We start from the raw sequence: 12,463 nt of genomic DNA, 5'->3' as shown, positions 1-12,463 counted from the left end.
AAAGCTTGTAGTGAAGCGGGACATGCAGCAAGTTCACCAAAAATTTTTAAGCGGTTTAAAAAAATTCTGCGCTCTGTCAAGAATGGAATAAAATGCTGAGAGTGTATCAAAGCATGACAAAGCCTGACAAAGCTCAGCAAAACTTGACTAAAAGCGTAGGAAAGCTTAACAGATCTTGGTTCAAAGCGCGGACCCCTACAAATAGGAAGTGACTGTGATATTGACTAGTGACATGTAAAACCAACACAGGATTACAAATCCATTCTCTTTTGCATCATTGCCTTTTTTATACGATGATCATTGTTTCTGTACTTCTTTAGAGTTTGCTGTTTGACATTACTGTCTATAATTTTTCTGTATGAAAATGTTAATAATAAAGAGAATATGTTACGTTTTATAAAAGAAATGCCTTTAATTAATTTCAACTAGCATAAGAAATGAAAGATAGATATTTATTAAGATGACAAAAATAAAAGAAATGAAGATATAAAACATAATATAACGAGAAAAAAAAGAGAAATTGAAAAAATAAATGAATATAAAAAATGGGTGGATAAAACAAATGCCTTTTATTATTTTCAACTAGCATGAAAGATAGATATTTATTAAGATGACAAAATAAAAGAAATGAAGATATAAAACATAATATAACGGAAAAAAAAGAGAAATTGAAAAAATAAATGTATATAAAAAATGGGTGGATAAAACAAATGCCTTTTAATATTTTCAACTAGCATGAAAGATAGATATTTATTAAGATGACAAAAATAAAAGAAATGAAGATATAAAACATAATATAACGGGAAAAAAAAGAGAAATTGAAAAAATAAATGAATATAAAAAATGGGTGGATAAAACAAATGCCTTTTATTATTTTCAACTAGCATGAAAGATAGATATTTATTAAGATGACAAAAATAAAAGAAAAGATATAAAACATAATATAACAAAAAAAAAAGAGAAATTGAAAAAATAAATGAATATAAAAAATGGGTGGATAAAACAAATGCCTTTTAATATTTTCAACTAGCATGAAAGATAGATATTTATTAAGATGACAAAAATAAAAGAAATGAAGATATAAAACATAATATACGGGAAAAAAAAGAGAAATTGAAAAAATAAATGAATATAAAACATGGGTGGATAAAACAAATGCCTTTTATTATTTTCAACTAGCATGAAAGATAGATATTCATTAAGATGACAAAAATAAAAGAAATGAAGATATAAAACATAATATAACGGGAAAAAAAGAGAAATTGAAAAAATAAATGAATATAAAAAATGGGTGGATAAAACAAATGCCTTTTAATATTTTCAACTAGCATGAAAGATAGATATTTATTAAGATGACAAAAATAAAAGAAATGAAGATATAAAACATAATATAACAAAAAAAAAAGAGAAATTGAAAAAAATAAATGAATATAAAAAATGGGTGGATAAAACAAATGCCTTTTAAAATTTTCAACTAGCATGAAAGATAGATATTTATTAAGATGACAAAAATAAAAGAAATGAAGATATAAAACATAATATAAGGAAAAAAAAAGAGAAATTGAAAAAATAAATGAATATAAAACATGGGTGGATAAAACAAATGCCTTTTAATATTTTCAACTAGCATGAAAGATAGATATTTATTAAGATGACAAAAATAAAAGAAATGAAGATATAAAACATAATATAACGGAAAAAAAAGAGAAATTGAAAAAATAAATGAATATAAAAATGGGTGGAAAAACAGTATACTGAGTTTTTCACATTTTTTTCTTATTTTTGTTGTAACAATGCACAACAGAGCTTGACAATCGTGTCAGAGCCTGATTTAAAGCGTCAGGATCGCATCAAAGCGTAATAAAGTTCAATAAAGCGTAATAAAACATATCAAAACGTGATTTAAAGCATATCAAAGAGGGATCAAAGCGTGAGGAACGGTAAGAAAGCGGCAACTAATTCGTATCAGAGCGTATCAGAGCGTATCAGAGTGTATCAAAGCATAACATTACTTCAGAGATCGGGATATTCGTGGAAAAATTGACAAAAATGACGGCGCTTTGCTCGCCGCTTGAAAGCGCGGCAAGCGCCGTGTGAACCAGGCATAACGATATTGTATCGGAGGTGAAAAAGTTGTATTGGGAAACTCCTAACTATAACACGAAGCAGATGTATGATATTTGCTTTTAAAATATTTTCCACCTACATTACATTGGTTTTAGCATGCAAAAATGTGAAGAAAATCAAAGTAGGCCAAAATATTCTGTAGTCTGTACTCATGGGAAACGTTTAACAGTGGCGGGCTGTGCGTTTCCCACCTGGGCCTTCAGTGATGTCCGACTTCATGATTACCTCTCAAAATACCATCATTTACGTCACCACATGACCATTGCTGGAGAAATACTATACAGGAACACATTAACGCCCTACAGTGCATTGAATCACATCAACAGTGTACAAGACGGGTTATTTTCTGGCGCATTAAAAAAATCAATAAACTCGCATCAGCAATTAAAACATATCGTATGTGGTACTGTCAAAATTAAAATAGCAAAAAACATATTAGACGTGAAAAAATAAAGAAATAAAATATTTGAACTCACAATTTGTAGAACTCATTCGACGCCGTATAAGCCAGTGGTACCCCTCGTAGTCGGATGATTCGAGTGGAAATGGCGGGCATTTCCCCATTTCATCGCCGACATCGTCTCACAAGATGTAGTTTCTCTTTAAATATCCTTCTTGAAAATGGCCTTGCAAATATATATCTGCCACCTAATCAACGTTTTGTTCTCCTTCTTTGTGGGTCAACACTTCCTGCTAAGTTGCAACTTGTGATTAGATACTCACTTTGGAATGACAAGTGTGTATCCAATTGCAGTCTCGTTAAAATCAGGCTACCTAGATAGGCTACTGTCAACAACTTGTGATATGATTGGCTATCGCAACTGTCTCTCAACTCTATGTGTTCTCAAATTCCTCCGCTAACGGTCCCGATGAGTATCCAATCAGAGGACGCGTAAATGTCACGTTCAACGTGAGGCCAGCTAGAAGGCCTTACTGACAACAACTCGTGATCTGATTGGCTATCGCAACTGTCTATCAACTGTATGTGCCCGTTCACTTACAGTGCATAGATGCCTGCACTGTTGATTCTGAAGACCCCGGGCAGATTTGGTACAGCATGGCAACATAAACTTGCTGAATTCTGATTGGATACAAACTCTAACCTAAAAACAACAGCACTGGAAGGAGCTTAATACAACATGAAGAGAATATGAATACTTTTAGATATTTAGGGAAAGTACAAATAAAAAATAATTTTAGCTTTAATTATGATCATGATTTCTGGTTATTTTAGGCCAGGAGAGAAGGCCTTGCTGGCCCCGACGACCCACCACTACGTTTTAAACACTTTATTATGCTACGCTCTTAAATGGTGTTATTAAATGCATTATATATACATATACAGTACGTACATTAATACATATTTGACCCACAGCGGATTTAGTAATGGAGAGTACAAAATAAAGTTTATAGAGTCATTTGTATCAAATAACGCATCTTTGTTATAATTCTAAAAGAGGACACTTCCAGTTTATAATTATTTTTTCTGCACCAATTTTTATTCTTAATAAAGTTAGCAATTTCTTTTTTCCCCCATATTGTCTGTATACTTTACTTTGGTGAAAAAAGGTCAGGAAGAATATATGTTGCAGAATATATGATCTTTTTTCATAACATTTTTAAACACATTAAAATGTACTATGATGTTATTCATATTTTTTGAATAATATTTACTTACATATTTCATGTAATCTGGAATAAATACTTTTTTAAAAGACTCATCTGCTGTAATGACGTCGTTTGGACTGCAGGGAGCACTGTGTGATCACATTCCAACACCAGCTGGCGTCTTGTCCATCACCTGAAAAGCAAAGGCATATAGAAGGATAAAAAACAACGTATATATTGAAGTAAAATGTCATATTTTGTGAGTGTTTTTACTTTTACACTAGAGTACACTGTTTAGTCCTTCCTGGCCTTGGCAAAAAACACCCCGGTGACGTCATCCACCCCCACTCTCATGTCCTGGGGCAGGGTGTACACCTCCAGTCTGATCAGGGTGTAGCCGCTCTCCTTAAGACTGGCGCACACCTCCGCCTCATCCAGCGGGACCACGGGTATCTTTACCCCGGGCCCCCCAAAATAGAAGCTCTCTCCCAAGGCGCCGATGAGCAGGAGGTGGCCGCCGGGCCGGAGCAGGTTCTGAATGTGGCCCAGGGCCTTGGTGAAGGCGGCCAGGTCTGGGCTCACGCTCTCCAGGCAGAAGCAGGACACCAGGCAGTCGGCCCCCGCGGGGGGCAGGACTCGAGGATCCAGGGGCTGAGGACGGTGCACGTCCACCGGGAGGATGTCGGTGATCGCCCGGCGGAGCTTGGCGGCTTTCTCTGTCCATGCCGAGGGCCTGAAACATCAACGTGATCGTTTGATCCCAGAAACTGAATAAAAGGATCAAAGTGCCACACCAAATACCGTCGCCCCTCCAGCTTGCAGACGTGCTGCAGGTATGGCGTCCAGTCCAGGCTGCAGGCTTCCTCGCCCTGCAGCCAGCGCCTCAACTCCTTGCGGTTGACCTCCAGGAAGTCTGTGAGGACCACCTCGTTGAAGACCTCGCAGCCACTCAGGACCTGGTACAGGGTGGGACCCGATCCGATGTCCACCAGCAGCTTGCCGCTCACGTCACCTTGGCAACACGAACATATTCATCTGTTTAGCACACAGGTGTCAAACTCAAGGCAAACGCCTGAGAAAAAAATATACGTCAATAAAGTTCTTTATCTTTTTCTACTAAAAGTATTTGGTCTCTCCATTTCGACAAAAAAAATTTACATGTGCTACGTGCAATTGCGTATTTTTAAAACCTTAATATAATTTAATAATGCAACAAATATATTTCCATCCTTCCATCCATCTTCTTCCGCTTATCCGAGGTCGGGTCGCGGGTGCAGCAGCCTAAGTAGGGAAGCCCAGACTTTCCTCTCCCCAGCCACTTCGTCCAGCTCTTCCCGAGGGATCCCGAGGCGTTCCCAGGCCAGCCGGGAGACATAGTCTTCCCAACGTGTCCTGGGTCTTCCCCGTGGCCTCCTACCGGTTGGACGTGCCCTAAACACCTCCCTAGGGAGGCGTTCGGGTGGCATCCTGACCAGATGCCCGAACCACCTCATCTGGCTCCTCTCGATGTGGAGGAGCAGCGGCTTTACTTTGAGCTCCCCCCGGATGGCAGTAAAAAAATATCTTTAAAATGTCAAAGACATTTAACTAACATACTTTAATAGGCTATAGGCCTAGTTTTGCATTCCTTAAAAAACACTTGACACTTCGTTTGGCGACGCATCAACAGTCACTATGTAAACAGCCAATGATAGCTCTCTGTCTGTCCCCTCTTAAATGAAGCTAATCAAAGCTCTTACTCTTACTTTCTGTCTGTCTGATCCCTCTTATTCATCTATCCAAGCACTCACAGGTGATCTTCTTGGTTTGTGTAATCTGCTTTTGTCCTCTATTGTCTGTCTGTCCCCTCTTAAATTGATCTAAACTAAGCACTTACAGATGACGTCTAAGTTGTCTTTCATCACTTTGTGTTCTCTGTTGTCTGACTGTCCACCTCTTAAATTGATCTAAACCAAGCACTTACAGCTGAGGTGGCACACTAGTAGTCTTTTATAATGTTTTGTTCTCGAGTGAATGTCTGTCCCCTCTTAAAGTTATCTACACCAAGCACTTGCAGGTGACGTTCTTGTTTTTTTTATCATATTTTGATCTATGTTGTCTATTTCCACCTCTTAAATTTACCTAAACCAAGCACTCACAGGTGACGTTCTAGTTGCCTTTTATCACTGTTTGTTCTCTATCGTCTATCTTGTCCCCTCTTAAGTTTATTTAAACCAAGCGCTCACAGATGACATTCTTGTTTTTTGTTAATCACATTTTGTTCTCCGTTGTCTCTGCCTGTCTGCCTCTTAAATTCATCTAAACCAAGCACTTGCAGTGACGTTCTAGTTGTTATTTTGTTCTCTATTGCTTCTGTCTGTCCCTCTTAAAGCTGAACAAAGCCCTGCAGGTGATGTGCTTGACTATTCTCATTTTCTATTGTCTCATTGTCCGTCTGTCTGTCCCTACTTAAATTAATCTAAAGTACCAAAAACTCACAGGTGACATTCTAGTTGTGTTTTGTTTTCTACTGTCTTTTGTCTGTCCCCTCTTAAATTAATCTAAACCAAGCACCTACAGGTGAAGTTCTCGTTGAATTGTATCCCGTTTTATTCTCTATTGTTGCTGTCTGTCTACCTCATGAATGAATCCAAACCAAGAAATTGTTGCACAGCAGCTAAACAATTACACAAGGCGACTCGGTAAAGAATCTGGGTATTATCTTCGACCCAACTCTCTCGTTTGAGTCACACATTAAGAGTGTTACTAAAACGGCCTTCTTTCATCTCCGTAATATCGCTAAAATTCGTTCCATCTTGTCCACTAGCGACGCTGAGATCATTATTCATGCGTTCGTTATGTCTCGTCTTGATTACTGTAACGTTTTATTTTCGGGCCTCCCTATGTCTAGCATTAAAAGATTACAGTTGGTACAAAATGCGGCTGCTAGACTTTTGACAAAAACAAGAAAGTTTGATCATATTACGCCTATACTGGCTCACCTGCACTGGCTTCCTGTGCACTTAAGATGCGACTTTAAAGTTTTACCACTTACGTATAAAATACTACACGGTCTAGCTCCAGCCTATCTTGCCGATTGTATTGTACCATATGTCCCGGCAAGAAATCTGCGTTCAAAGAACTCCGTCTTATTAGTGATTCCCAGAGCCAAAAAAAAGTCTGCGGGCTATAGAGCGTTTTCTATTCGGGCTCCAGTACTCTGGAATGCCCACCCGGTAACAGTTAGAGATGCTACCTCAGTAGAAGCATTTAAGTCCCATCTTAAAACTCTTTTGTATACTCTAGCCTTTAGATAGACCCCCTTTTTAGACCAGTTGATCTGCCGTTTCTTTTCTTCTCTCCTCTGCTCCCCTCTCCCTTGGGAGGGGGAGTTGCACAGGTCCGGTGGCCATGGATGAAGTGCTGGCTGTCCAGAGTCGGGACCCCGGGTGGACCGCTAGCCTGTGCATCGGTTGGGGACATCTCTGCGCTGCTGACCCGTCTCCGCTCGGGACGGTTTCCTGAACTCGGAATTGATATTCTTGTTGTCTTTTGTTCTGTCTGTCCCCTCTCAAACAAATCAATATTACACCCTTGTAGGTACGTTGTTGTTTGTCATTGCCTTTTGTGCTCTTTTTTTTTGTTCTATCTACCGTATTTTTCGGACTATAAGCCGCTCCGGAGTATAAATCGCACCCGCCGAAAATGCATAATAAAGAAGGAAAAAAACATATATAAGTCGTACTGGAGTATAAGTTGCATTTTTTGGGGAAATGTATTTGATAAAACCCAACACCAAGAATAGACATTTGAAAGGCAATTTAAAATAAATAAAGAATAGTGAACAACAGGCTGAATAAGTGTACGTTATATGAGGCATAAATAACCAACTGAGAACGTGCCTGGTATGTTAACGTAACATATTATGGTAAGAGTCATTCAAATAACTATAACATATAGAACATGCTATACGTTTACCAAACAATCTGTCACTCCTAATCGCTAAATCCCATGAAATCTTATACGTCTAGTCTCTTACGTGAATGAGCTAAATAATATTATTTGATATTTTACGGTAATGTGTTGATAATTTCCCACATAAGTCGCTCCTGAGTATAAGTCGCACCCCCGGCCAAACTATGAAAAAAACTGCGACTTATAGTCCGAAAAATACGGTAGTCACAGGTTCTCAAACACGCTTTGTACGTGTTGGAGGCGACAGGCTCTGGTTGCAAGATGACCCGCGTGTCCAGGCACTTGTCTTGCCCTTATCTTTGCTTACCTTCCGTGAAGGCTCTATGCAAGCACGCCAGTTTCCAGGGCACAATGCTGTCCTTCCGGTCAAAGTCAGCCCGCGGTGGAGTGTAGTTGTACTGCAGGTACGCCGACGGGTCAAAGCGCTGGTAGCAGGCGGCCATGGCTGCCACTCCATTTTCTGTAGCCTTGTCTTCCATGGTTCGCCTCTCAGCTTCCAGGTGCATCAGGAGCCCCCTTATATAGTCATATCTGCAGGGGTGCCTGGGTGCTTTTTTTTGGGCTATGGTGTCCTGATAACTTTGTTTGTGCTTTCTTTCTCTGCCCTCAAGCACTGATGCCATCAGATTAGAGGGCTTTCAGCAACGCTAATGGACTCCTCATTGCTTTTCAGGTGACCTCGCCCTGCATGCAGGCCTCTATCTTCACCATCCATCCCTGTTTGTCTTTGCCTGCCCATACAAACAGGTCCTTCTCAAAGACTGCTGCTTTTTTCCCCTTACATTTCAGTTTAGGGAGAGTACCACATAAAGTAAACTTTATAATAGTCAGTGTACAACTTGTATAGCGGTATACGTTCACCATGCACTGAGAATGAGCCAACACACAGCAATTATTGGCATTGCCATTGCCATTATCGGTGGTAGTAGCGTCACAATGTAGGGTACATGAGTGTTGTCGACACTGGAGAGCTGCGGTTCTTGAGGAGACATACTTAACCATTCTACTACCTTAACCCAGACCTGGGCAAAATAAGGGCCGGGCCGTTAAGCTTTTCAATCTGACCCGCCTGCATTCCCAAATTATTTTTTTTTAGATCTCTAAGATGGAAACTGTAGCTGCCATTATGATGTGCAGTGATGTTTTCAAATTACCGTAAGTCTTGAAATATACAAAGTATTCTAATGGTTGGAGTCTGCGCTTTTGCATGATATACTCATCATCGGTGGTCACTCGAAGAGAGTATGACGATCCTCCTGGTAGGGGGGTATCCCTTTATGGAGGATGCCTGTGCGTGACTTTGTTTAACGTGGGGAGACTGGTGCACAGACAGTCACCACACGATCCTTGACAGATACGGGTCAGGGCCCAGTGGCACGGAGTCCAAGATGACTGGGGACCCTTTTCTGCTGCAGCCTTCATCTGCCATCCCAGCCGTTGTGACACTCCATAGTGTTAGCAATCATCCTCCGCCCATCTGGTTGCAGGCTCAGGTACTTGGCCAGGAAACGAGCAGTCAACCGCTCAGAGCGGACTAACCCTGACCGTCTTGTGGTAATGTTACAATTTTTCATAGCAACAAAGCAAGGAGAAGGTACAGTATGGCTCCACTTTTCAAAATGTGCTAGCTCAATGCTCATTTATGATGGATTTGCCATAGACATGCTACTGATTAGCACTAGCAATTTTACAAATTTTAATCGTCTATTCAGCAATTTCTTTTTATAATTTTACTGCTGCTGGATGACATAAGGGGCTGATTAAAACTAATTCAAATGATGCGTTATGGTGTTTACTGGCGTTTTTTAAACGTTATTTGTTTTTTTTAATTAGAAAATGTATTACTATTATATCTGCGACAAGAAAATAAGTCTTTCATTATGCATTTTTTTTTAGCATTTAAGTCATTCCAGACGCACGAGTGCGCTGGTGATGCTATCCACAGCCTCATGCGAACTGTCAGTGTGCATTTGTTTCTGCTGTCTAGATTGCGATTCAGAACAGGTGTTAGAGATTACAGATGTGTGCTGCTGATTCAACACACCAGACACAGGTAGGAGCATGATAACATGAATGTGCAGAAAAAGGATCAAGTGTCTCTGTGGCCACACAACAACCTCATTTAAATAAGGCAGTCTGCACCACTGTTCAATTGCACATGTAGTGTTAGTAGATCACATGCAACACGCACACTAATAGTACATGCTATTTTATTTTTTGCACACACTATAGCGTGTGGTATTTGGATCTTGGTCAACCAGGCCCTTATAGTATGAACATTTTTTAGGGGTCAACAAAGGAAAAGACCGGCACATTCACCCTAATGGCAAAGTTAATTTTTTGTGAATTATATTTTTATAGCGCTTTTCTCTAGTGACTCAAAGCACTTTACATAGTGAAATATCTAAGTTACATTTAAACCAGTGCGGGTGGCACTGGGAGCAGGTGGGTAAAGTATCTTGCCCTAGGACACAACGGCAGTGATTAGGATGGCGGAAGCGGGGATCGAACCTGGAACCCTCAAGTTGCTGGCACGGCCACTGTACCAACCGAGCTATACTACTCCCTGGATAAGGCAACACACCGTATCTTATACACTACTGCCATTTAACGTCTTCAAATTGCAACAGCATGCAGAGTCTACTACAGGGGTCACCAACGCGGTGCCCGCGGGCACCAGGTAGCCCGTAAGGACCAGATGAGTAGCCCGCTGGCCTGTTCTAAAAATAGCTCAAATAGCAGCACTTACCAGTGAGCTGCCTCTATTTTTGAAATTGTATTTATTTACTAGCAAGCTGGTCTCGCTTTGCTCGACATTTTTAATTCTAAGAGAGACAAAACTCAAATACAATTTGAAAATCCAAGAAAATATTTTAAAGACTTGGTCTTCACTTGTTTAAATAAATTCATTAATTTTTTTACTTTGCTTCTTATAACTTTCAGAAAGACAATTTTAGAGAAAAAATACTACCTTAAAAATGATTTTAGGATTTTTAAACACATATACCTTTTTACCTTTTAAATTCCTTCCTCTTCTTTCCTGACAATTTAAATCAATGTTCAAGTAAATTTATTTTTTTTATTGTAAAGAATAATAAATTAATTTTAATTTAATTATTCATTTTAGCTTCGGTTTTTTCGACGAAGAATATTTGTGAAATATTTCTTCAAACTTATCATGATTAAAATTCAAAAAAATTATTCTGGCAAATCTAGAAAATCTGTAGAATCCAAATTTAAATGTTATTTCAAAGTCTTTTGAATTTCTTTTAAAATTTTTGTTCTGGAAAATCTTGAAGAAATAATTATTTGTCTTTGTTAGAAATGTAGCTTTGTCCAATTTGTTATATATTCTAACAAAGTGTAGATTGGATTTTAACCTATTTAAAACATGTCATCAAAATTCTAAAATTAATCTTAATCAGGAAAAATTATTCCATAAATTATTTTTTTAATTTTTTCAAAAAGATTCGAATTAGCTAGTTTTTCTCTTCTTTTTTTCGGTTGAATTTTGAATTTTAAAGAGTCGAAATTGAAGATAAACTATGTTTCAAAATTTAATTGTCATTTTTTTCGTGTTTTCTCCTCTTTTAAACCGTTCAATTAAGTGTAAATATAATTAATTATTAATAATAACATAAAGTTAAAGGTAAATTGAGCAAATTGGCTATTTCTGGCAATTTATTTAAGTGTGTATCAAACTGGTAGCCCTTCGCATTAATCAGTACCCAAGAAGTAGCTCTTGGTTTCAAAAAGGTTGGTGACCCCTGGTCTACTATATAATACAGTACAATACTTCCAAATGAGACACAGAAGTACAACAAAACAAGATTCAGTGTATGCAAGTTTACTTTGTATGGTATCGTCTCCTGTCATAAAACTTCTTGCTCTACACGTCAGGAGGTGTCGAAAGCGTTAACATATGGCGCAGACAAGTTTGCCTTGCGTCTCATTATACCAGCAGCATGTAACCGAAATAACTGCAGACACACAACTATGTAAACACGGCCACTAATCCTCTTGTCCACCCTCGCTGGCCAATTCTCATACCGCCGCATACCGCCGAACCGGACCCACGGACACAGAAGACAAGTAAGTTGTTCTCGCTTGCATCTCACGCTAGTTTTAATCACTTTTTCCATTTCTTAGGAAGGCGCCAGATAATGGAATCAAAATAATGCACTTTATCAGGGGGGTCCAAACTTTTTGAGTGGGGGGCCGCTTTGGGCTTAAAAAATTTGTCCGGGGGCCGAAAGCCAACTGCATGTAAACTAACTAATTAATATATATATATATATATATATATATATATATATATATATATATATATATATATATATATATATATATATATATATATATATATATATATATATACACACACACATATATATATATACACACACATATATACACACACACAATATATATATATATATACACACACATATATATATACATATATAGATATATATACACACACACACACAATATACATATATATATATATATTTATTATAATTAATATTTATAAAATCCCCTGAAGAGCAGGGAAACAGACTTGTAGGGATGAAATAGCCTCCGTGTTTTTCTCCCGACCTAACGAATATTCTGCTCTACCCTGCACTTTCTAACAGATAAACCACAGTAACCTCTGCTATATATATATATATATATATATATATATATATATATATATATATATATATATATATATATATATATATATATATAATTATTAGAATTGGTTATCAACAGTATGTGTAAAATTCTA

At 38.1% G+C, this 12,463-nt stretch overlaps 1 protein-coding gene across 1 annotated transcript; it reads right to left on the bottom strand.

Moving 5' to 3' along the window:
- Window positions 1-2,829: 2,829 nt before the first annotated feature.
- LOC133655412 (phenylethanolamine N-methyltransferase-like) lies at window positions 2,830-8,428 on the bottom strand. Its single transcript, XM_062055547.1, has 4 exons — window positions 7,997-8,428; window positions 4,537-4,747; window positions 4,009-4,468; window positions 2,830-3,928 (listed from the first exon to the last, which is right to left on the bottom strand). The coding sequence occupies exons 1-3, from the start codon at window positions 8,310-8,312 to the stop codon at window positions 4,030-4,032; spliced, it is 966 nt and encodes a 321-aa protein (XP_061911531.1). The 5' UTR covers window positions 8,313-8,428; the 3' UTR covers window positions 2,830-3,928; window positions 4,009-4,029.
- Between the last annotated feature and the right edge of the window lie 4,035 nt (window positions 8,429-12,463).

Source organism: Entelurus aequoreus, linkage group LG08 (genome assembly GCF_033978785.1).
Source record: "Entelurus aequoreus isolate RoL-2023_Sb linkage group LG08, RoL_Eaeq_v1.1, whole genome shotgun sequence".
In the NCBI taxonomy this organism is placed as follows: Eukaryota; Metazoa; Chordata; class Actinopteri; order Syngnathiformes; family Syngnathidae; genus Entelurus; species Entelurus aequoreus.
Note: the sequence above shows the minus strand (reverse complement) of the source record. Positions and strands in the feature narration are given on the sequence as shown.